The 24,268-nt window shown below is 46.6% G+C and overlaps 1 protein-coding gene across 3 annotated transcripts in view; it reads left to right on the top strand.

The window, feature by feature from the left end:
- The window catches only part of Rarb (retinoic acid receptor beta), a 649,902-nt gene that overhangs the window by 507,873 nt on the left and 117,761 nt on the right, over window positions 1-24,268 (top strand). For all 3 annotated transcript variants that reach the window (XM_075988633.1, XM_075988632.1, XM_075988634.1), the window contains one exon: window positions 15,279-15,427. In XM_075988633.1, the coding sequence (XP_075844748.1) occupies window positions 15,279-15,427 (149 nt within the window). The remainder of the gene's footprint in view (window positions 1-15,278; window positions 15,428-24,268) is intronic.

The following is a 24,268-nucleotide window of genomic DNA, read 5'->3' as shown; positions in this document are numbered from 1 at the left end:
AATATGATAGGGGCAATTCCTTAATTGAGGTTTCTTCCCCAGGAGAGACACTAGGTTGGATTAAGTTGACCAAAGACTAACAAGCACAACGTACAGTAATCATTAAGTAAGCCATGCTCCCCAACGTCTTCTTGTGGAAAAATAAACTTAAGGGCGGAAAAGTTGAAAGTATGTTCGGTGAACAACCAGATGTTACCACTATCTCTGCCATTGGACATGTTTACGGTGTCGGTTTGCTTCCTTTTGTACGCACAAGTACATGCCCGTGAACATGTGTGTGCAAGTGTGTGCTTGAGCATGTGTGTATGTGTGTGTGTGTGTGTGTGTGTGCATGTGTGTGCGTGTGTGTGCATGTGGTTCTGCACCAGGAGATCTCTGAGATCACACAATGTATGTTATATCTCTGTTGCTATCAAGGCTGGTATAGTTCTTGGTCCACTATGCGCAATGAACTGTGTGCTGTGAAGCCGTGGAGATGTTGAGGTCCACATTCTTTTGTATATCCCATACCAATGCTCTTCAGTGGAACCTTCCCTATGACAGAAGCAATGCGTTATCACACGCGTTGTCGTCTTGAGTTACCTGTGGCTCCTGGGCCTCTGCCATTATAGCTAACACATACGAGGAAGGAAATTTTGAATTTCATTTTTATCAGAAGTAGTTTAACTTCCAGTAACTCTGTGGCCCAGTGACCCAGCAGAGCTCTGCCTGCTTCAGCACTGATTGCGCTTCTGTTTGCCTCCCTTTTTCCTTCAGCCGTCTTCTCTTCTCTTCTCGTGCTATTAGCAAGCTCTAATTATCCCCTTAAGTAGATGGCAAACAGACCACAGGAGAATGTAAACAGAGTTGCAGGGCTGGGAGCTCAGTCAAATCTTGAATTGCTTTTCCCTCTGAGACTAACTATTCTCCGGGCCTGGAAAGGCTTCCCTCTTACTTTGTAGAGGACCTCATGGGTTGGGCTCCAGATTACTCTAGCGGGTGTATCATGCGTCCATCCCAATCCTGGGTTTGCAGAAGACACAGTATTCCAGAATCTTTCAACCACTTTCCATTCATGTTCGACCTCTCAATAAGCCTCCAAAGCAGAGAATGGGCTGTACTCTGTGGAAGCCTGTAGTTGTTTCTGGAAAGTTCCAACCACGCTCTTCTATAGGAGTTTCCCCCAATGCATCATTTGCGCATTGTCTGTAACCCAGGACCTGGCACACAATGGATGCTCAGAAATATGCCGGGTGTAGTTCACTGGAAATGAACTTGGATTGCAGAACCCCTCAGGTGGTCTCTGTCTTTGGTTGTTTAGATATTTGGTGGTTACTCAAACCATAGGAAGTGATGCCAAGGCAGCTGCCAAAGCTGAGGTAGTTCCTGCCTGCTGCCGCAAGACCTTATGAGTGTAATCTGGGAAACTGAGAACAGGAGCTGATTTCTTGTGGCTTTTGGGCACTCCCAGTTGGTGGCAGTGGCAGCGTAAATTTTTTTTTCTGATGGCCTTTCCTGTTCATGAAGATAATACCACTCCCCTCTTCCTCCCCTTCCACCCATCCCTGGAAGGTGTGAAGAAAGAAAACAGAAATAAAGCTAAAGCTCAAACTCGGAGACACTTGACCAAGTTTACTTCCTGCCTCAATGCCTTCAAGCTGTGACCATCCCATGATTACAGTGTTTACAAGGCTCACTGCGAGCTGGCACTTCTAGGAGGCAAGGGACCAAGGAGGAAGGTACTCCTGCTGCCCGCATCTCCCAGGAGAGCGTTTGTGGGTGAGAGGGAAGCAGAGTTGACTCACAGTGACTGAGGAGCCCTGTGGATGCTGGGTCCCTCCCACCTGTGTGAGGGCAACCTATAAGACACTGTGCCAACCAGATTCAAGACGCTCCCATTTACTGAATGGGGAGGGCAGGCAGGAAGGGCTGGGAACCTCAGGACCCACAGAGCAAGTGCTCCCATGTGAGAGAAAAAAAAATACATTTTTTAACAAAATGGGCAGTTGCTCTAATTGCTGTGCCCTACTGTTCAGCTCCCTCTATGTCCTAATTCATTAAATTATGTGCACACACAGGCTTATTATTTACAGATGTTTGCACTTTTAACTGGCTCATAGGAAACAGATGTTTCGCAAAAGGTAAACAGGCCAGTGATGTGAGCCCTCCTCTAGTGGGTATCAAGTGAGCCTAACGACCCGTTAACTCAGGCCCTCTGCGATGGTTGCTCATTGCAGAGTCCAGCGTGGGGAGAAGAATTCGCTCCCCCCACGGGAGAAAGTAAAACACAGCCATCCCATAAAGACGACATCTGCAACCCTGGGGAGGATGTACAGGTGACAGGCGGGTAGCATCTGCCCACCAGCTCACTAGATGGGCTGGCGAGTTTTATAAGCAATTTGGGAAATAGGAAGGCAGCCCAGTGAAGAGGTTGTATTCCAAGGCTTGGGTCCACGTACCCCTGGATGAGAAGCCCTACCACTGATAGAAATGACCTGATAAAAGTGAACTTGATGATGCCTGGTGCGGTGGCACACCGCGGCAGTCCCAGTGCTCAGGAGGCAGAGAGGGGAGATTGCTATGAGTTCAAAGCTACACGGCGAGGCCCCGTCTCAGGAGCAGAGCAACACAACAAAGGATCGGCATGACTAGTTTGTCATCTTGTCACATACTGGGCAGAAGCAGTAGAGACGTAAGTGGACAGTGATTTTAAATCTTCAGAATTTGGGGGAGCAATGATGATCTCTCCAAAGTGCACAGTGAAACACATTGTTTATGAATTGCCGAGGGTTCTCTGCGCAATCAAATGAGAAATTAGCAATAAGTTTGTCCATATCAGATCGTTCTGTACACTGGAACCGGGAAACAGCCACAGCCAGGGTAGAAGATGGGATATGAAATATTAAGGGACGTATCAGGTTTATTGCATATTTGACCGTGAAAGTGCATTTTATTTTGTCGTATGGACCTTTAAAAAGTCCATATAATGGATTAAAGGTATTAAAACGCCCACATTCTGCCTGGCTGTAGGCCAGGAAGCAGACATGAAAAATAATCCCACTAGACAGAAGACGCAGGAAGGAATTCGAAAATGTATTTATGGCAAGCATGTTGACCTCTGTGACTAATAAAAATGTATCCACGAGGTGAGCTTTGCAGAAATGCCAGCCCCTTACAACACATTGTGGTGACAATGTCTTCCAAACATGGCCAGTTCTCTGTGACATATGGCTGTCGCTCGCTCTCTCTCTCTCTCTCTCTCTCTCTCTCTCTCTCTCTCTCTCTCTTCTAGAAGTGAGGGAATTCATGAATTTTATCCTAACTCGGGAGGGTGCTGTGAGTGGGAGGAGTCTTAATTTAGTTTATCTTTAAGTGCCTGTCAGCAGATTAGCTTAATCTGGGCCGTGGCCAGGCCACACCTATCCGTCACATTCTGCGGATGGCTGCACACTCCCTCGGCAGCAGAGTCCAGCTGCTTGGACAGAAGCTGTGAAGCCCATAGGGCCTGAAATGTTTACTGTGTGCCATTTGGTATGGACAACTTTGCTTCCAGACTTAGAAATCAAGCTGGACCTGGTGGGTCCTGCCTGTAGTCACTGTGTTTGGGAGGCGAAGGCGAAAGAATCACCTTGAGTTCCAGGTCAGCCTGGACCTAGTGAGACCCTGTCTCAAACAAACCAACAAACCCTATAAGACTGAGATTACCTACAATAAAGAGCAGTGGGGATGTGCCTTATGATTACAAGGCTTACATGGGGGATATGAGAAGGCGGGTACTACCTCAAGCCAGTTTCTGTCTGTGAGTCCTAGGCCACAGTATGAAGGCTCTAAGCTGTGACTTCCTTGCTTACAGTCCTTCCTGTGACCTGACCTGATCAGCTCTCCATCACCCTTGTCACCAGAAGGCATATAGGGCAGTGCAGTGACAACATCCTGCCAATCATCTGCCAATGCAGAGGATGACTGTCCCCAGGGCAGATCCCATCAGCTGAAGGCAGGTTAGAGTCGGCTGGCTCTCTTGGTTGTTATGGGCCCCACCCACATCTTGGGAAAGTCAGGCAGCAAAGCTGCTGTGTGGCCCAGTGATGCTCCTGTGTGTACAAACCGCTTCCTGGTTCCGGCAGGCTGGCTGCTGTTTTCCAGGTGTCTGTCTGTGTCAGCCTCTCCCAATAACTTGCTTGGTGAGAACTCAGCTACAGCTGCGTCACACTGGCTAGTCACGCCTGCCCCTGGTGCCTTGTCCACCCAAATAGTTCGTTATTTATTTGTGTATCTTTTATTTATTTTTATAGGCTGGGTACCACTTTTTGCCCAGGGTAGCCTTATACTAACAGCAATCCTCCTGCTTCAGAACCTCATCCCAAGTGCTGGGATTATAGATATGGACTCTGAGGGTGCTAGGCATCCTAGACTAGAGAACTGCTAGAGAGAACCCCTGGGGAAAGCAGCGTCACAGAACTTTGGACAGGTGAACAGGGCACAGAAAGAAAGGGACACACAGTGAGAAATCAGAGGACCTGGCTTGCTCACTTACATTGCCCCAAAGACTCTCTCGGCTCTGTTAGGAAATTACTATGGAGGGAGACAATAGGAGAGAAGGGCAGCCAAGCAAGATAGGACACCAATGTCCAGGAGGAAGCTTGGAAGGTGAAGAACATTGACGCCCCCGTCCCCAGAGTCACCCTGCCTGGGTGGCACCACTCTGTTCTGCTCAGGCAATGCGCCAAGTGCTTTACAGTGTGTCTTTTATTATTTGCAATGACTCAATGAGGGGCATGCTGTTGTTTTATACCAGTAGAAAGTGGGGCTTGGAAAACCTCGAAAAAGTTAAGGAGAACCAAAGTCTCAAGCTGGGCAATGATGCACATGGCTTTGAATCCAGGAAGGCTGGCTCAGGGGCTCCTATTTTCAACCCTGCACCTCAATCAAGCCATCTGTAAAAATGGACATGTTTTTCAGATTATCCGAGAAAGCCCAAGCCTTGGGGGTTGCTCGCAGTTAGAACATTTTGAAGTTTCCTTAGCAGTCCTTTAAGAAAGAAGTAAGACAAAGACACTTTGAAATGAGCAGCTCCCTCTCATAAGGGAGCCCAGTGAGGAAAGGGGGGCCCAGCCACGGAATCCAGCCAGGCTATATGGTAAGCTGGTGACTGCAGAAACTCGAGTGGTTCTGAAGGAAACACCAGCACCTGTAAACCTGTGGTTGCTGTAGAACTGGGCTCCATCAGTAGCAGAACTTCCACGCTTGTCACCTCAAGGCACAAGAGGGATGAGCACCGTGTCCAGTGCCTCAGCTCCTTGCCAGATCCTGTTGGGGAGGAGTCATCCAGCTCCTGTGTGGGACCTTCCACTTCAGCTGACAGCGGCAGCGGAGGCCACGGGCTCTGCTTTCTGACTCTTGCTTTTCTTCCTGCACCAAGTAAACTGGAAAAGTGGCGCCTGCAGGGGTGAGGAGGGACCCTGATGTGCCAGTGGCCTGCCTGCAGGGGCAAGGGAGACCCTGACGTGCCAGTGGCCCGTTTGCAAAGCCCCTTCCTGCGCTGACTGCTCAGGTCCCCAACCTAGGAAGGAAAAAGGTGTCATGCCCACCCCCAACCCCCCACCCCCACCCCCGTCTCCTGATTTCTTAGTTTTCCAGTTTGTACATTGTGCTAACTGGGAGTCTGTCTGTCCATCTGTCTGTTTGTCTCTAACATTTAGGGACCTCTAAAGAGCATATCAACTGTCCTCTCTTGAATCCCTGGCCAGTACTCTTGAATCCAAGGCCAGTCAAGTCCTATCCAACACGGTTCCCTGACCTCCAGCAACTTGCCTGTCTGCCTTAGGCCCCAGTGTTCTCTCGGCTTCCGCTAGGAATTAACACATGTAAAAAGCTTAGAGCAGAATGTAGGTGACTAGCATACCACCACTTAAACGTAACCTGGTACTATGGCTTGGTTCTGTTATTGGCTCAGCTCCAGAGGCTCTTGTCATTCTTGTGGTGACGCATAGACTTTCCCCCTCTGCCCCAGCACTCCACTAACCAAGCGGGAGTGACTTTCCCTGTGTGTTTCCACGCCTCCTCCTCACTGTGGCCAATAAGGAATGCACTCACAGAGGCAGTGAGCATGCATCCCCGCCCCCCAAGTCCTCAGAGTGGACACTGAGCATTGCAGCAAAGGCGACTGAGTGCCAATGTCCTCCATCTTGCCAGATAGCAATGGACTCCCATGACTCTCCTCACCTAGCTCAGCCTTTTCGGCTCAGCACTCTGTGATCTGGGCTTCATCACGTTATGTTTCGGGGAAAGGCCTTCAGTGGGCACTATGAGATGTCTCCTCCAGGGTGCCAGAGTCTTTCATCTCCTTTCGTAGAGAAATCGGGCACAGCTCTGACATGAGAGTTGGTTACAGAAAAGAAGCACAGAGGGGGGCCCTCGAAAGTCACAGTGAGAGCCAATAGGGCAGGGAAAAGGGGATTCCCACTCAAGACTGTAACTGCATGGCTCCGGGGGAGAGCTTGCTCTGCTAATCTATTACAAGGAGGTTCAGTCAGTCCTCCATCAGCTCTATGTCACCTTGGTGGTTACTGGTCTTAGCTGTTCTGTTTGCCCCCTTGTGTATTATTCCTACAGCAGAGGCTGATGGTCCCCCATCTCTCCAGCAGCAGCCCCCACTGCAACAACTATGGTGTCCCCACAGGAACCATTGGTGATGATTAAGAACACTGCCCTAGAAAAAGGAAGGTGGGAGGGAAATGCTGTAAAGGTTAGCATATATTCAGCCTTTACTGTATACCAGCCTATTAGTTAGCATTTATTTAGCCCTTACTGTATGTTAGTCTATTAACATTTATTGAGCCCTTAGTGTATGGAAGTCCAATGGTTATCATTTATTGAGCGCTTCCTGTATGCCAGGCGAGCTCCAACTATTGCTTCCCTTTCATCAACGAGAATTTTAGGAACATCTGAATTTTCAGGAAGGGAACACTGGGGCTCAAAGAGGTAGAGAAAACCCAACAGTTACTGTGTTCACGTGTGGGAGAGAGAGAGGCAGTCCGGCTGACCTGGCAGCCGAGCCTACAAACGCCCTTAGGCTCCACCACGAAGTCCATGCAGACTCGTGATGTCATCAAGAGAACCTGGACTATGAGAATTCAATGAGCCTACGTGATTTTAGACTGTAAATATTAGGTATACACCTGTAAGAAATAACACCGAAAAACCCAAGGGAATGGATATGCAGCCAAGCAGAGCACTGTTTCTGTGAAGAAATGTTTGCTTAAATTCCTGTTGGAGCTTCCTCAGAACATAACAATGGGCAAAGGATTTCAGTGTTGCCTCCTGAAAATTATCTCTCCACTACTTTCATTTTTTTCTCCTCTTAACTTTTATTCTATGTTTTGAGACAAGAGCTAGCCTGGACTCACTGTAGCACAGGCCGGCCTCAAATTTATAATGCTCCTGCTTCGGCCTCCTGAGCGCCACAATTGCAGATGTGAGCCAGCACAGCCAGGTTTCCTGTTAGTTTTTGTAAGGCTGATGGGCAACCTGGCTTTCACACGTATTTATCATGCACAAATAAAGATGGTGTTTGCACGATAAACACTTTAATACTCCCATTTTCGTCTAATTTCCACTTGGGAGATTTGAGCACATAGAACAGGGTCCGTACAATAGCCACTTTAAAAGTTAAGAGACTCCTAATTGAGAAATAGGAACCATGTGGCACTGGGAAAACTCTCTAGGGGACCTTAATATTGTGACACAAGTAGTTCCATGCTGGCCTGACTCCTGAGGCTGTTCAGCATGTGTTCTCTCAATGCAGCTCCCATTCCAGTGCCTCCAGCCGGATCTTTAATACGCAGTTAGAAGCATCAGCCTGTCATGCTTTTCCAGGAAAGTCTATCTGAACCCTGCACTGGGCTGACTTCGCATGTCCCAGGAAACAGCATCACGGAGAACACCTTATAAGGTGTTCCATGAAGTGGGATGGGTGTGATGAAGATGACATATAGGTGTCGGGCATGTTGTGGTCTCTTGTGAAAATATGACATCACTAACCGTGGTAAAAGCCAGTCCCAGGAGTGTTGTCTCCTGCTGGTGGTGGTGAGTCAGTCATATGGAGTCGGAGGTTGAATGACAGGTCCCAGAGTTTCACTCTCTCTCTGAGGCCCAGAGCTCGGGTCATGTCAGTGTTGAGAAATCATGCATGTGGATGAAAGAAAGAGGGTTTCGCAGCTCCACCGGCTCTCAGCAGACAGAGCCCAGTGAAATCCCAGGCCGATAAAACAAGCGAGGGAGGTGGAAAAGGACGCAAAAATTGAGTTTTCAGGACAGTGATTCTGTCTCATCAGAGCGTGGAGCCCTGCTCTGCCCTCCCCTGTGGTTTTGGGGAGGAGTGATGGGTTAGCAGTATCAGGAACATAGTAAGTGCTCAGTAGACAATAGATACGGTTCCTGCAGGTTCCTTGCTGATAACTTTGAGCCCAGCGCTGGCTGGAAGCCACAACCAAATGCGTGAGAGAGAAGAGGGTTTCTGGTTTATGGCAAGCTAATCCCACAGAGCCTACATCTTAACTCGTGAAACATTTACCTCAAGGTGCACAGGGAAGCTGATAGAGTTCCCAAGCCAACCAGACCCGGCAAAATGGAAGCAGGAGGCGGTGAGGACGGTGGGCACATATTTTCACGTAAAAGTATCTAAATATTAATGCACACAGGAATGTCCTAACGATAACCTGAATAAGGGCCAGGGGCTGTACTTTGAAAAGCAAAGATTTCTTCAGCGACTAAGAAAGTCTTCTGACTTTTTGTCTTCGCCACCAAGTCTTTGCAACCCCTGCCCGTGTCCAGAACCTGTTTCATGTGTGGTCAGAGTAGGAGGGAGGCTCACATGCCTTCTGCTTCTCTAGGATCATTGCTGATCTGGGCAAGCACACACAGCGCCAGGGTCACTGGCAGGTTACTGAGTCAGGACGCCAAGGCTGGGGTGGGGTTTCCCTTCTCTGCCCCTCCTCCCTGTCCGGTGAAGCATCCTAGGGCTCCACCACCGGAGGCGGGAGCTCCTAGCGAACCACACACTTGCTAGCCTCCCTTTGTGAGGCCAGGGAGCCTCCTCCCCAGGCCTGGTTGGTGCAAAGTCTCCCGCCCACTCCCGCCCCCACCCCCCACCTCCAGTGCGTCCCCAAGCCTGCAAAAGACGCGTTAATAAAAAGGCTCTGCAGGCTCGCTCGCGCATGCGCGCATGCAACAGCCAGATCTGGTTCTAATTACTTGTACTTTAGTTGAACTTTGGCGTTTCCTTTGACTTTCTCCCCTATGTATGTGAGCCGAGCTGTGGGCTTTGCGATCCTACCGCGAATCCTCAGAAAAGTGGGGAGGGGGAGGGGAGGTGCTTTTCAGATTGGCTCTCTGGTGCCAACAAAAATCAAACCTAACTGGATGTTTTGACCAAATACAACGTCGCCATTCGCCCTTAATTAGCTGCAGTGAGTCCTACCCACCGACACCAGAGCTAGGCTCCAAATTCTCCAGGGGCTGTGCAGGAAATGCCTTTTGCTTTACAGCTCCTTTTCCACGTAAGTATCAGCTGCCCCGAGGCTGCATTAAAATACTGTCTTAATCAGAAGGTTCTAGTAAAGAGGCAAGCCTTTCATGCCGCCTGATGCCCGCCTGCCTCTAATCAAACCGAACACAGAATCCTGTAATCTGTCAACAGGGGCTAGCGGGCTGTAAATTAGCTCTCTCAAAGGCCAAAGAATCTACAGAGCTCTTAAGTGTGCTATCTGCTCCTTAATCTAACCTTTAGAAACACGCCAAGCACGAAAGGAATTGTGAGGCAGCTATCGTTGGGGACGTTCTGTGTGTTTAAGGGACACTCAGGTGCTTTGTTGACACCAGGACATTTATACTTTGTTTTTCCAGGTGAGTCCCAGTTACCGAGAGCAACACCCACTTCACAGGCAGCTATGTTTAGATTCTTCTTCTGTTTTAAGATTTTTTTTTCTTTTTTGCTTTATTTGTGGACCAAGCCAACCCCTTGAGCTATGACAGTGTTTAAGAATGTTTCCTCAGGAGTAGTACTGGTCCTACTTTTTGTTGACCTAAGGGGCATAGACTTTATCAGAGAACCTAGGTGTGCAGGTAGGAGCCCTGTGCTGACTGGGGTCCCGGGACCCCACGAGCCTGTTGCCAGTCCCAGTAAGAGGGGGCAGAAACTGACAAGCCAGGGTTCGAACTTTTGACTGTGTCTGTCAGTTTCTAGCTGCTGCTTTGGAGGGATCTTAGCTTTTCTCTGTCTCTATTGTGTAGCCATTCCTTCTGGTTTTGGTTGGAATCAGTTCATGAACCGTGTGGGATTGGAAAGAGGCCCTTCACCACAGACCCGCTGAAAAGTCACATGTTGAAGGCCAACACCTGCTCTCTTAGCTGTGAGGTGCTCCTGGTGTGGGGCGTGCTTTGAGGAACACTGATAGGGAGGAATGAGACTGGGACAGCAGGGTTAAGAGTTCAAAGCCAGCCTTAGCAAAATAGTGAATTTGAGGCTAGCCTGAGCTACACAGGAGAATGTCTCAAAAACAAACAAGAAAAAAAAACAACAAAACAAACAAGAAAACAGGATGGAAGGACGAAAGGAAAGCAGGGAGAAGGGCAAGGCCAACAAATGTCGATGTTTTCAAAGACCAGTCTGTGTGTATTGTAACAGTGTTTCAAAGACCAGCCTGTAACAGTGTTTCAAAAACCAGCCTGTGTGTATTGTAACAGTGTTTCAAAGACTCTTAGAACATGTTTGGCTCCATCTTAGTTCTCAAAGGCCCCAGTCTCCAAGATACATGTATTCCCAAGCAGGTCTGTCAGCCTCTCTCCGGCATGAAGATGAGCCCAGGCATTCTTCAACTACATGGCCTGGCTCCTCTCCTCTGCCCATACCGCAGCAAAGAAGCCAACAGCCTGTTTGTAGTTTGGATTATACTGTGGGTTGGGGAGACAGTGACCTAATGAAACAGAGTTCCACATTCTGTAAGGAAACAAGCAAGCAATGGATAAAAGCAGGAGTCCAGCGCCAGCTGGGAATTACTTCTTAAAGACGGACTCCCTGGTGTGGGGTCCACCAGGATGGCTGCAGGACCCTTGCTTTACTGAATGACACAACAGGAGCCTCTTTCCCCCCTGGGAAAAGCGGAAAGCTGCTTTGGGGGGGGGGGGCTTTGAGAATGCTGAATGAGCTAATACAGAACACATTGTCTGCTGAGCCGGCAGAGGTTTCCAGCAAAAATTTTTATCATTCCCTGGACTGATTGTACTTGCCTGGAATAAGGAAGAAAATGTTTGAGGCCTCTCAAGGGCATTTGATGAATCCAACTCTAATTTAAAGGGACTAATAGATTATTGATTTAAGCAGGGTGACCGTGAGCAGATCAATGGCTAAGCCATCTGTATCCACCTTAAATACCAAAGGTGCCCAGTGAAAGGGGATCCACCTTAAATACCAAAAACTGTCCCTGGAAGGAGAGCTACCCCCCCCCCAAGAGTCCCACCTCTTTGTGAGAGGGAGGGAGGCAGGAAGAGGAACTCTAATAAACTGCACCAGAGTGTGTTTATGCTACATTGCTAAAGACCAAGTGATTCCATTGAACAAAGCCTCCGAGTCTTTTATCTTGGTGCCACATCCTGGTTTCCATTCTAGAACACGCCTTGGAATGTTTGCCTTCCGCCAACTTTGTTGCTACTGAAATCTGAAATTTTCATTTTATTCCCTTTGGTTTTGTGGCACTTTAAGCACTGTAGGTAACATAGAAGAGATATAAGACCACACACTACAGAAAAATATACAGGTTTTTTTTTTCCAGTACTGGGGATTCAACCCATGGACTCGTGTATGCTAGGCAAATGCCCTCCCTCTTTAAAATGTTTGGGGATTTTGGATATCTATGTCTCACGCTTCTTGCGATTAGCTCATTCCCCATTTTGCTTCCTCACTGGGAAGATAAGACGCTGGGTTCCTTCAGTACAGGTATTTGAAGTGACATATTTATGGAAATTGCCACCCACTTTGGAAACTCAGGGCATGGTTGTGACAGCTGAGTCCGGCCCTGACAGGATTCTATTTACTCCAAGCGTAGAGCTGCCAGAGCAGGTGTTCCACAGAAGTTCATGCCTCCCTCACGTGAGGAAGAGAGTGTGACCTAACGGTGGCTCTAGAGAGCTGTTGGTTCTTGTGGGGAAACCAGAAACATGCCCATCAGCCCAGCCTGAAGATGGGCGTTGGAGGATGGCCGTGAATGTGGACAGACTTTCCAGAAGTCAGTTTACCATCCTGAATTAAACCCTAACAAAATCACGTTGAGACACAATTTCTATTCAATTTCATGATTACAATTCCGAGCATTGATCCCAAAGAAACAGATGGAAACACACTGAGATTGGCCATGAAGATGGTCATTGCAGGAAAAGTACTAAGAAGGAGCTCGAGCCATGATGCCATAAACCAAACTGTGCCCCGGTCTCAGTAGAATTCCACTTCAGTAAGCAAGCAAAGGCATTTGCGTGCACGGAAATAAGTCTGGCCAGGATGTCCCAGAAGCACGAGGGGGTGTCTAAACGAAGAGACTGTGAGAGATGCATGTGCACACTCACGCCTGAACTCTGTTACAATTTTGCGAAGATAGATGTGTTCATTTCAATAAGTACTGTTTTCTTGTGGATACCATGATTTCTTCCCAGCTTTCAGAGGGACACTCAGTAGTGTGAGGGTGCCTTTCCTTTAGGGCTTGAGTGTGGTAAGCCTTTGAGACTTCTCAAGCCAGCCCCTCCCTGTCTGCTGGACTCCTGGCATCATTCACTACCTTTTCCTGAGCCAGGGCTTCCGTGTGCCAGAGAAGGACAAGACTAATGTCTTCATCACTGTCCTCAGATCTAACCTGTAAAGACCAGAGTGGATTTATCTACTGGGGCCCTAATGATTTTATTCCAAGATTCTCATGAATTATGAAAATACTATAATTCTAGTTGATTCCGTTCCAAAGGGCTAATTAGTTTTTTAAGGAAGAAATGAGCGTAAGAGTGCTTTTTGATTTCAGATTTTATCACTTTACTGCTTCAAAGAGCACTTAGTGTTTGAAAAGAGGGGAAAAAAGGGGGGGAAAGTTCATGAATTAGTTCAACCAGTGTTCATTGATCATCTGCTCTATAGGAAGAACCCGAGTCTTGGCTCACATCTGTGAAGTCTGCTGATGGGATTTCTGGCTCACAAAGATATGTGTATGTGTGTGAGGGGTGGATTCTAAAATATGAAGTTGTACATTCTAAATTTTGACAACAGTTAAAAATTTATAGAAAATAAGATAAAATAACAGGACACCGTGACCAGGGATAAGGAGGGGCCATTTTGTTCTCTTTCTGTCGTTTGGATTTGTGCTGGGGATTGATCCCGTGACATCACGCTTGCCAAGCAAGGTCTACCGCTGAGCAACCCTCCCTTCCTCAGCAAGGACTCTTCAGAGAAGCCAACTCTGAGAGAGTAGCACTTCCTCTGATATCTAAGAGATAAATAATAGCCAAGCCTGGATGGTCTTGGGGTTTGTAGGCGGGGAAAATGGTCAGTATAGGTATTTGCTCACTAGTCTGGGACAGGGTCTGGCTATGCTCCAAGCCTAGCCTAGAGCTCCTGGCATCGGGCCTTCCCTTCGTGGCTGGAGCTATAGGCCCAGCTACAGAACCAGTGTCTTCGCATTGCTCTTTGAGTTTGTCTTGTTTAAAAAGTGAACCGTAAGCAATTATTTAGAACTCAACCAATGAGGGAGCCATGCAAGATGAGCCTCACTGAGGGAGGACATGTCTTGAAAAGCCCCCTGAAGAGCATGGTAAGGACTCTGACCTCAGTCGTGACTGTCGGAGGCCCCCGTAGGCAGGTGACAGGTTAATTTTAACCTTTGAATAATTATCTTGCCGGCACCAAAGCAAGGGTGGAGAGTGCAGACTCAGGGAGCTGGGGAAGACTCTGCTGCAGCTGTGAATGTTGGGCCCAGTGTGGGAGCTTCCAACTGAGACAGCATGGGGTTAGCAGCAGGCGCAGCCAGTGGAGGAACTTGGGTGCTAGAAGTACAGTTACAGAAGAAACTAGCCAGGAAAGTGCCTCACTGGCACAATTACGAACGGGGCAACAACTAGAATCTTGATAATCTTTGGAAATACTCTGCGCCTTGTAAAGTGATTTGGAGGCTGGAAGCTTCTGGAACACCATTTGACTCCTTTCGATTGTCCTCTTCATATTTATGGGCTCTGTGTGCCTGCAGGAAGCAAGGGCCAGTTCCTGCTCTGACTTTGGTGGGAGAACATTCTGGTCCAAGCTTCACAAATTTCCGTCTCAGTGGAGTTTGAGCTGTTGGATAATGAAAACGGGGATCGTGAGGTTTCTAGTCTGGAATCAAAAGTTAGGCTTGGTGGCATATGACTATGCCATAACATCAGGGAAACAGTGGCAGAAGCACTGGGAGTTTGAGGTTGGTCTGGCCTATCATAATAATCCACTTTCCTAAAATAAATAAATACATACATACATGTCCAGAATACAGATGTCCACAAGTTAGAAGTTACTTGAGTGTGACCTCCTCCATCTCCAGCACAAACACCAACCTAGGGCTTTATTGAAATGTACCTTTTGCTTGCTCCAAGCTGGGAGCTGCACTTTCTAAGCTCAGGGTTGCTGGTGCTGCAGGGTCAGGGCCAGCTCAAAGCAGTGCAGGGCTTCCCAAAGCCATGATTTTTACCCATTATGGCTCCATGGCAAAAGCTCGGCCACATATACCTGCAGCACTGGGCTTTGACTTCAACACTTCTTTATTTTGTTGTAATGAACAGACAAACAAACAAACAGATCATTTTGGGTTGCGTGAGTAATAGCATCAGACAATACACCCACGACTAGATAAAGGAAAGCCAGGGGAAACAGAAGAGAGATCCAGGGCTTGTCCAAAGGGCTGACTTTGGACTTTGGTTCCACCCTCTCCCTGCTGGTCTTGGACAAGGCTCTCTGCCTGAAGGACCTGTGTTGAATTTCTGTTTCTCCTGGGTCATTTGGGATCCCTCGCCCTCATGGTGCCTGCGAACGTCAAATTAGATACATGTGAGGTTGCTTTTGCAAGGGGTCCTTCAACATCAGCCCTCAGGGGGCAGCAACTAGGTTAACTGCTTCTGTGGGCTTAATCCTGCTAGGGTTATGGCTTAAGCTTGGAGCCGAGATGTTGAAGGTGATTGGGGAAAGCCTAAAGGAACTGAAATGTGTTTCCTCTTGTTTCCCCTCCCTCCCTTCTCTACCTCAGCAATTGAGACACAGAGTACCAGCTCTGAGGAGCTCGTCCCGAGCCCACCATCTCCACTTCCTCCTCCTCGGGTCTACAAGCCCTGCTTCGTCTGCCAGGACAAGTCATCGGGGTACCACTATGGCGTCAGTGCCTGCGAGGGCTGCAAGGTGAGTAACCCAGTGCCTCAACTCCTCCTTTTCCCTTGGCACCAGTATGGCATCAGTGCCTTGAGGGGTACAAGGTGAGCGCCCCAGTGCCTCGGCTCCTCATTTCCCCCTAGCTCTCATGATGTGACCTCCCCCATTCCAGAAGCAAGCTAGCCTAACAGCTACAGCATCACCTCCAGCTGGGCTGCCCAGCTTGGCTGCATCTCATGGTTTCTGTCACCTGCTTTCGTGTCTCTAGTTTAAAGTTCAGAAATGTCTGTAAATGAGTGACTGCGGCCAAATAATCCTGGGCCTTTAAAATGCGCCACCACCACCCCCTGCCCCAGCTCTGCCAAGTTCTTTCTTGCTAAGAACCTTTTGAAGGAGTCCTAAGCAGCATGTCTCTGTTTCTCTTGGGACATGCCATCTGGTGTCTTTGTACTTCTATTTTAATTTTTAAATATATGACTGACAGTCCACCGAAACAACTTGCAGAGAGCCAAGGTTGAAACTGGGATTTATCTCCTGGCTGCCTCCCTCAGCCCCGTGGCCTTTGAATTACGCTTTGATTCTCAGCTTGTACAGACTCGCTACTGTCGATGCACCGTAAATTCAGCGAAGCTGGATTAAAGCTCCTGCCCACAGAACCCTGGAGGCTGAACATGTGTCAGACAGGAGATGGCTGCTTTGAATCAGGCTAGATAACGATTATCAAGCCCAAGAGGCATAGCTGAGCGAAAAGAGGTCCTTGTGATCTTGAGAAACCAAAAGAGACTCAGAGGCAGATGCGACGTATCCACAGAAATGTCTCCAAGGAACTGTGTTGTCTTGAGTCAGCCCTTCCCTAGATATTGAGCTGCTGTCTAGTGTGTTGTGCTGTTCAGGTGTGGTGTTTTATATCTAGACTGCACGATTCGCCTAGATTGTTCAGGCTCTAGGATAACTTTACAGGCTCTGTGGCATGGGGCTTATCAACACGAACAGAACAGTTCCGGCGCTTCTTGGTCAGACACCGTTGGTTGGCGCGTCAGTGATGGCTCGATGTCTTCGTGGCACAGCCCTTTTCCGTAGCTCACAGATCTGTGAAAGAAGTACACAAGGTGTCCAGAGCAACATGCCGAGAGCCAGACCAGCCAGGGCTCAGCCTAGTGTCGACAGGTCAGAAGACCCTTTATGGGAGCAGCTCTGAGGAGCCGTCTCAAGAAGTGGCTCTGGGGTGGGAGCCCCTGGCTTGTAGTCTATTTGCTTTCCGTATGAGCAGTACGGACCCTGCTCTCCTCCTCAGTTCTCCCAGAATGGGTGCTCAATGGCATAGAATGAACAGACGTGTAAATATCACTCACTCCCACAAGGCAAGGACAAGAGTTTCCTCCTTTTATCAATCATTTTAAGAAGCATGATATTTTACTGTGTAAAACCAGTTCTGGAAAATGCACGTTAAGAGTCCTGCTCTCCCTGGGAATGGGAGAGCTGCTTTCAAGTGACTCTCTTCCCTTCTGTTATTGCCAAGGTGGCAGCTGGCACTGGCTAAAGCCCTTGTACTCATCCAGCTGCATCCTAGTGCTCACGGTAGCTGGATCCACGTAAACACCCCTAACATTTGAGGGCTTCTGTGGAAAGCTGGGGCAGTCTGTCCACTTGTTGCATAATAAGAAAACAGCTCAGTCTGTGATGGTCATTTGAAATTTTAATTAATTTTTTTTATTTTAATTTATTTGCTATGTAGTTATTAGACAGGGTTGTTGCAAGGAGCTGCTTGTTCATTCCTGGCCGCCTAACCCCAAGATAATCACACAGAAACTATATTATTTAAAACACTGCTTGGCCAATTCCTTAAGCATATTGCTAGCTAGTTCTTACATCTAGAATTAACCCATCTACATTATTTTATATTTTACCACGAGCAAGGTTCTGGCATCTGTCTCCAGCAGGACTACATGGCTTCTCTCTGACTCTGCCTTCTTTCTTCTAGCATTCAGTTTAGTTTCCCCCACCTAGCTCTGTTCCCCTATAGGTCTGCTATAGGCCCAAAGCAGTTCCTTTGTTAACCGACGATATTCACAGCATACAGAGGGGAATCCTGCATCACCTCCCCTTTTCTATTTAAATATAAAAGTAAGGTTTTAACTTTAACATAGTAAAATAACACATAAAAAATAAGTATCAAACAAGAATTACATTTACAATATTTATATCTACTTTATCTTTTATCATACCTAAGGAAAACTATAATAACTATTCTTTATCTCCATCAAAGACTCCAGGATATAATGTTACCTAAGTAAACAATAAGTTCATTGCAAGCAACTTCCAAAATTCTAAAATTGACAGAGACATCTCATTGCCTGGACATCATCCAAAGTTCTGTACCATTGGGGCATCCAGTCTTCAGCCTAAGGCCCACAGTATCCAGCAGATTTTTCCATAAAGCAGGAAATTTCAAAGAAAGTTCTGCCTATATTGGCAGTTTTTCAGTCACTTTCTTCTGTGTCTTTCATAAAGCAGGAACCCAGAAGGATCATCTCACCTATAGGCAAGTTCAGCAGGCATTATTCTGTGGATCCTGCATGTCTAGTTCATCAGACAGTTCAGGCAAGAACAGTTTCTTGCCCAAATAGTGAACCAACTCCATAAGGAGCCTCTTCGATGCCCATCTTTCTCTTGAAGTAATTGTTGCTGCCAGGAGCAGATGTGTCTCTGTCATAAAAAGTCCTAACTTCTTAAAACATTTTAAATACCATATTATGTGGTCTTTGAAAGGTTTGAAGAATGCCTATCTAAAATACATCTCTGTACATCTAGAAAATCTAGCTAACATGATTACAAGCTTGAGTATTATAGATAATTATCTACTAACCTGTATTCCTTAATTATACATTACATTTTTAAAATGAGCTGCACAAACATAATACCTTAATCAAGAGCAGAAATATACATATAACAAAATTGACCTTAAGTTTGTATCAATAAACCAAGATCCATACCGATGTAAATCTCTGTATCATATCCCCCTTTAAATGTAAAAGAACATTTATAAACAATATTTGGAAATATGGTCATAGTTATTCTCCAATCTGCTTCTTGCTGTTTATTGGGTGAAGTAATTTTTTGAGAGGTATTCAAGGCAACCTTTCAGGGGGTCTTGGTCCATAAAACCATATGAATCTGAAAGCAACCTACAGGTTCTCATCCTCTGTGGAAACAAAAGAAGAACCTCTTTTCTAAAGGAACATATCCTTAGACTCAAATTTTAAATTCAAGATACTTTTGAAATATATATGTTGGTTTAGCTTAGCAGTCCCTAGAATCAAATGTCTCTCTGTAGTCAAGAAATTCAAAGATAACACAATAATATACATAATCTAGATTCTTTGTGAATTTTCTATCTTTACGTGGCTTGTTTTTACTCTATTGCTCTTTCTATAAGTTTAATATTTATTTTATTATCTTTACTCCACTAATCTATGACTGTCTATACTCTGTCTCTTTAAAGACTTTATTTTATTTTTTTTTTAAAAAAGACATTTACTTTTTTTTTCAGTAAAAACCATCCTCCTTTGATTCAGAATGAATTACTTAGAATAGCTAGTACAACATTGGACCCATTTCTCCTGTGTGGTTATGCAAGTGTAAAGATAGTTTATTTTATTTTATTTTTTATAATTTATTTTTTTAATTTTATTTTACATTCTAACCACAGTTCTCCCTTTCACCCCTCCTCCCGCCCTACTTCACCTCTCACAAACTCATGCCCCATCCACTCCTCCTAATGGGTAAGAGAAAACTACAATCTAGATTCTCTCTCCACATAATGTCATGCTGTGGATCTGTGCATTGGCTCCCATCTGCTGCCAGAGGAAGCCTCTCTGATGATGACAGGATAAGCCAGCAATCTATGCATATAGAAGAATATCATTAGTTACAGTTCATTGATTTTTTTTAAATATTTATATTTGTTTCTATCCTATGTCTCTATTTTGTTTTTTTCTTTTTATAATTATTTATTTATTTATTAAAGATTTCTGTCTCCTCCCTGTCACCACCTCCCATTTCCCTTCCCCTCCCCCAGTCAACTCCCCCTCTCTCATCAGCCCAAAGAGCAGTCAGGGTTCCCTGCCCTGTGGGGAGTCCAAGGACCTCCCACCTCCTTCCAGGTCTAGTAAGGTGAACATCCAAACAGCCTAGGCTCCCACACAGCTAGTGCGTGCAGTAGAATCAAAACCCAGTGCCATTGTTCTTGAGTTCTCAGCAGTCCTCATTGTCTGCTATGTTCAGCGAGTCCGGTTTTATCCCATGCTTTTTCAGACCCAGTCCAGCTGGCCTTGGTGAGTTCCCGATAGAACATCCCCATTGTCTCAGTGTGTGGGTGCACCCCTCGCAGTCCTGAGTTCCTTGCTCGTGCTCTCACTTCTTCTGCTCCTGATTTGGGCCTTGGGGTTTCAGTCCAGTGCTCCGATGTGGGACTCTGAAAAGATGTTTACTCCTTTTTATAACTCCCTGTACTCTTTTTCTTTGCTCTCCCAAGCCTACATACCTTTATCCCACACTGTGACCCATTTAGAGGCCTTTTATGTCTGAATCTCTCCTATTGTGTATCTGCAATTCTTTACTGTCTTGACAAACTTTTAAAATGCTAAGCAGCTTGTTTGCAGCAGCTCTGGATGCTGGCTCCACTTCTCCCCACTTTCAAAATGGTGGAGGTACCATTACTGCCAGCTCTGGGACCAACAGGTAGGAGCCGTGCACTCCTAGCAGTCCTGATCCTGCAGCCTGCCTAAGCAGGGGGCATTGAGCTGCGGGCATGGTCTCAGCTACTTTCCCAAGTGGACATACAACCACCAGGGCCCAAAAACCTCACTCAAGTGCTCCATAGCCAGATTTCCAGAAAGAGTCAGAGTTTGTACCAGCCCCACAGCCCAGAAAGCTGGCATTACAAAACCATAGCTTTGTTTTCTGCTACCGCTGAGGAAAACCTCTCTTAAGGAAGCTGTGGCATGCCACCAGCAAATAGCAAGAAGCTGTGTTACACTCTGTATTTTTGTGTTTAGCATTCATTTTTAAGCTTGTTCAGGTTTTATGTGGATTTTAGTCCACCATGTTGGCGCACAAGTTGGTGCAAGGAGCCGCTTGTTCACTCTGGCCACTTAGCCCCAAAATGACCAAACAGAAACTATATTATTTAAAACACTGCTTGGCCAATTACTTAAGCATATTACCAGCTAGTTCTTACATCTAGAATTAACCCATCTACATTATTTTATATTTTACTATGAGGCTTGTGGCCTACCAGCAAGGTTCTGGCATCTGTCTCCAGCAGGACTACATGGCTTCTCTCTGACTCCGCCTCCTTTCTCCCAGCATTCAGTTTAGTTTTCCTCACCTAGCTCTGTTCCCCTATAGCTCTGCTATAGGCCCAAAGTAGTTTCTTTATTAACCAATGATATTCACAGCATACAGAGGGGAATCCCACATCACAGGATCTTACTATGTAGCCCAGGATAGCCTGGAACTCCCAGTCACCCAGCTGCCTCAATCTCCTGAGGGTCAGGATTACAGACATTAGCTACCCCCATCATCAAAAAACATGCCTCTTGCTTTCCAAACAATTTTCAGTTATCTCAAACCCCAAAATCTAAAGGTGTGGCAGCTTCCTGCTTGCACTGAGGCCAGGAAGGATAGCACCAGGCTTGTCCTTCCTCCCTCAGGCAGATGCCCAACCTGCAGGGTAAGCAGTTTGAGGCACAAATTGTTCTCATCAGCCACTGCTCAGCTAATTCTCCGACCTCCTGTTTTACTGTGGAATTCTGACTCTCTTTAGGAAAAACCCCAACAAAAATAAACCCACGCCAGCACAAATAGCTGATAAACTCAGTTAAGGGAACCTGAGTCTCGGGATGGGAAAGCCTTTCACTAGAACCATGATCTAGACCAGGTCATGGAGTTCCCAGCATAAGTGGAATTGGAACACTGGGTTCTGGAGGTGGCTGGATGCTGGCTGGCTTTCCCCTGGTGGTAGGGGAAAACTTTCCCTGCATTTGAGCTGGCTGAGAAAATAGTGCAGAAATGGAGAGAAATGAAAACAATGAGAAGGTAAAACAGTAATGTACCCTGAAAAAAATAACAAAATATTTAAGTACAAAATACACTCTTACTGGTTATTTAACACAGCAATATAGTCAGTGTCTGAAAACTAGAAAGCAGCATGGTTCTTCTCCAGGGAAAAATCTGTTAAAATTCAGTGTTTATGTGAATTTATAGATTTTGATTTTACAAAAATAAGCTGTTACATTGTATAACCAATTTTAAATGGCTTTTTATATTTTTTTTGTAGTCAAAATTTACCCAACTACATAGCTTCTTTGCTGATACAATTAATACAATTTCTGGTGGTTATATTATAAATTATCTAATTAGCCCCTATTATCTAATAAGGCACTTCTGATTTGCATCTTCTATAAATAATACTTCATAGTTTTTGGTATACCTGTGGATAACTTAGTAACAAAAGACAGTATGTCAGTGGCTTTATACACATGGAAGGGTGTGTGAGCATGGGTGTGGGTGGTGGTAGGGTTATTGGGGATTGAACCTAAGGCCTTGTGCATACTAGGCAAGCACTCTACCAGCTGACAAAATGCCTCTCCACCCTTCCTTTCACTCCTAAGTCTTTGGATACAGGTAGATGATATCAGCTTATGCTATTAAGCCTACAAGCTGGCCATGTTAGACCCTCTCCCTATTGACAGGAAGGTGATGGACTCATTACAGCGTCTCCTTTGAAGTCCCTCTGTTCAATTAGAGGATTACAGGAAGCTGTGTATGTGTGTGTGTATACATACATATATGTATCACTTCGACTACCAGCAAAGGCACTATTGACCCCTGGTTGATCTAGCTCTTCCCTGGTGAAGAAGGGTCACTATTCCAAATGGAGAGTCTCTGCTTGGAAGTAGGATTTCCAAATAAAATCGAGAACATTCTCTCAAGAACTAACAGAGGGTCAGGGTGCAGCTCAGCTAGCACAATTCAATCCTAACACCATGAAGCCCTAGATTCCATTGCTAGCACTGTTTAAACTTGGCTCTGTGGAACCTGCCTGTTCACTCGGGAGGGGGAGGCAGGAGGGAGGACCAAAGTCATCCTGGGCTACAGGGAGATATTTGAGACCCTGCTTCAAAATAAATAAAGCAATGCCAGGAGTGGCTTCTGCCATGTCTTGACGATGATCTTACCATTATGGGTTAAAAAACAGAAAACAACTAAAACCCTCCATCTTCCAAGGGACCAGGTGGCAGTGGCCATCACCACAGCAGACTTGATGATGGGCAGAACTTAATGAATGGGTGTGTTTCACCTCTGGGACAGTCAGCGGCTGCCATGTTGACACAACATCACCACGGCAACAAAGCCACTGGACACACCCTTGGGATGTCCCTTTAGGGGACTTCCAGTAGAGTGACATGTTTTCCAGGGCACAGAGAGAACAAGATGTGAAAGCGTGGTTAGTCAAAGGTTTGGCAATATAAGATCATAAAAGAATATTATAAACGAAATGATAACCCAGAGGTACTGAGGACTTCTGGGACTCACTCAGCACGTGGGAAGCTGAAGCAGGAGGGTCCTATTTCTTCCACGACCAATCCAAATCCACCTGGGTTGCTGAAGACCCCGGGTGGTAAACTGCTCCTATGGAGAGCCCTATGGTAGGTATTTTCGGCTTTGGAGATGTAAGTCCTACATCAGGATGACTCAGTCCCTCTCCTCCAGCCAGCCACGGTGAGACGTGGCATTGAACAGGGATGGCGCTGCACCAACTGCTTCACATAAAGATCAAATAGCGGCCCAGGTGTCCTGTGCTGTTCTTCCCCGACTCCTGCCACAGCGCCTGGTGGCACGTCCCTTCTCACAGCCTAGACCTCTAAAGCTGAAGCGAGCAGGCCGAACTGCCCTGCTGCATGAACGGCTGGCGTCTTCCAGTGCAGAGTTCCAGCCGCTCACCTCACAGTGCCTACGTTCTCGTCGTCATGGGAACCGGCGGCTTGCTTCTCTTTGAGTTCCTCCCGATATCGCCCTGCGATCGGGTCGCTGCTGTATCCACGTTTCCTGCTGCCCAGCCCCAGTGCTTTGTGCCTGACTGGACAGTTCTCACCAGTGCAGTTCTGGGAGGGTCTTACTCTGATGGCCAGGTTAAGGTCAGCCATTCTAACGTGGGCTTTCTCACGTGACCCAGATCCTGCTGGGATTCCCGTCCTTTTCCCGAAGCCATGTTGCCCTACCCTTTTAGGCTCAGCTCTGCTGCGCACAGTTGTGGGTGAGCTCTGAATAGAGATAAGGTCACCGAAGATAGGCAAATGCTTTTCTTCATTTATTTACTATAGGCAGAGGTTTCTATCTAGACCACCCATCAGCTCTGTCCCATCAGCCGCTCCCCCAAAGAACCACATAGAGACTTAATATTAATTATAAATGCTTGGTTGATAGCTTAGGTTTGTTTTTAGCTGACTTGTATAACTTAAATTAACCCATTTCTATTAATCCATGTGCTTCCCCAGGCTTGTTTATCTCATGAATGTACTTCCCATTCTGCTCGCTGCTCCGCTCCCTGTCTCACGGGTGTCTCCCTGACTCCACCCTTCTTCTTCCCAGCATCCTCTCAGTTAGGCCCTCCTGCCTAACTTCATCATGCCTAGCTACAGGATAGGCAGCTTCCTTATTAAACCAATCACAGTGACACATATTCACACACTGGAAAGGGATATTTCACACTTTACTTTTGCAGTGCTAGGGAAGCTCTCTACTGCTGAACTGCTTCTCTGAGACTGGTTACCAGTGTGCTTTCGAACCAACCAATTGCTTAACTGA

The sequence above is a fragment of the Microtus pennsylvanicus genome, chromosome 10 (genome assembly GCF_037038515.1).
Source record: "Microtus pennsylvanicus isolate mMicPen1 chromosome 10, mMicPen1.hap1, whole genome shotgun sequence".
Lineage (NCBI taxonomy): Eukaryota > Metazoa > Chordata > Mammalia > Rodentia > Cricetidae > Microtus > Microtus pennsylvanicus.
Note: the sequence above shows the minus strand (reverse complement) of the source record. Positions and strands in the feature narration are given on the sequence as shown.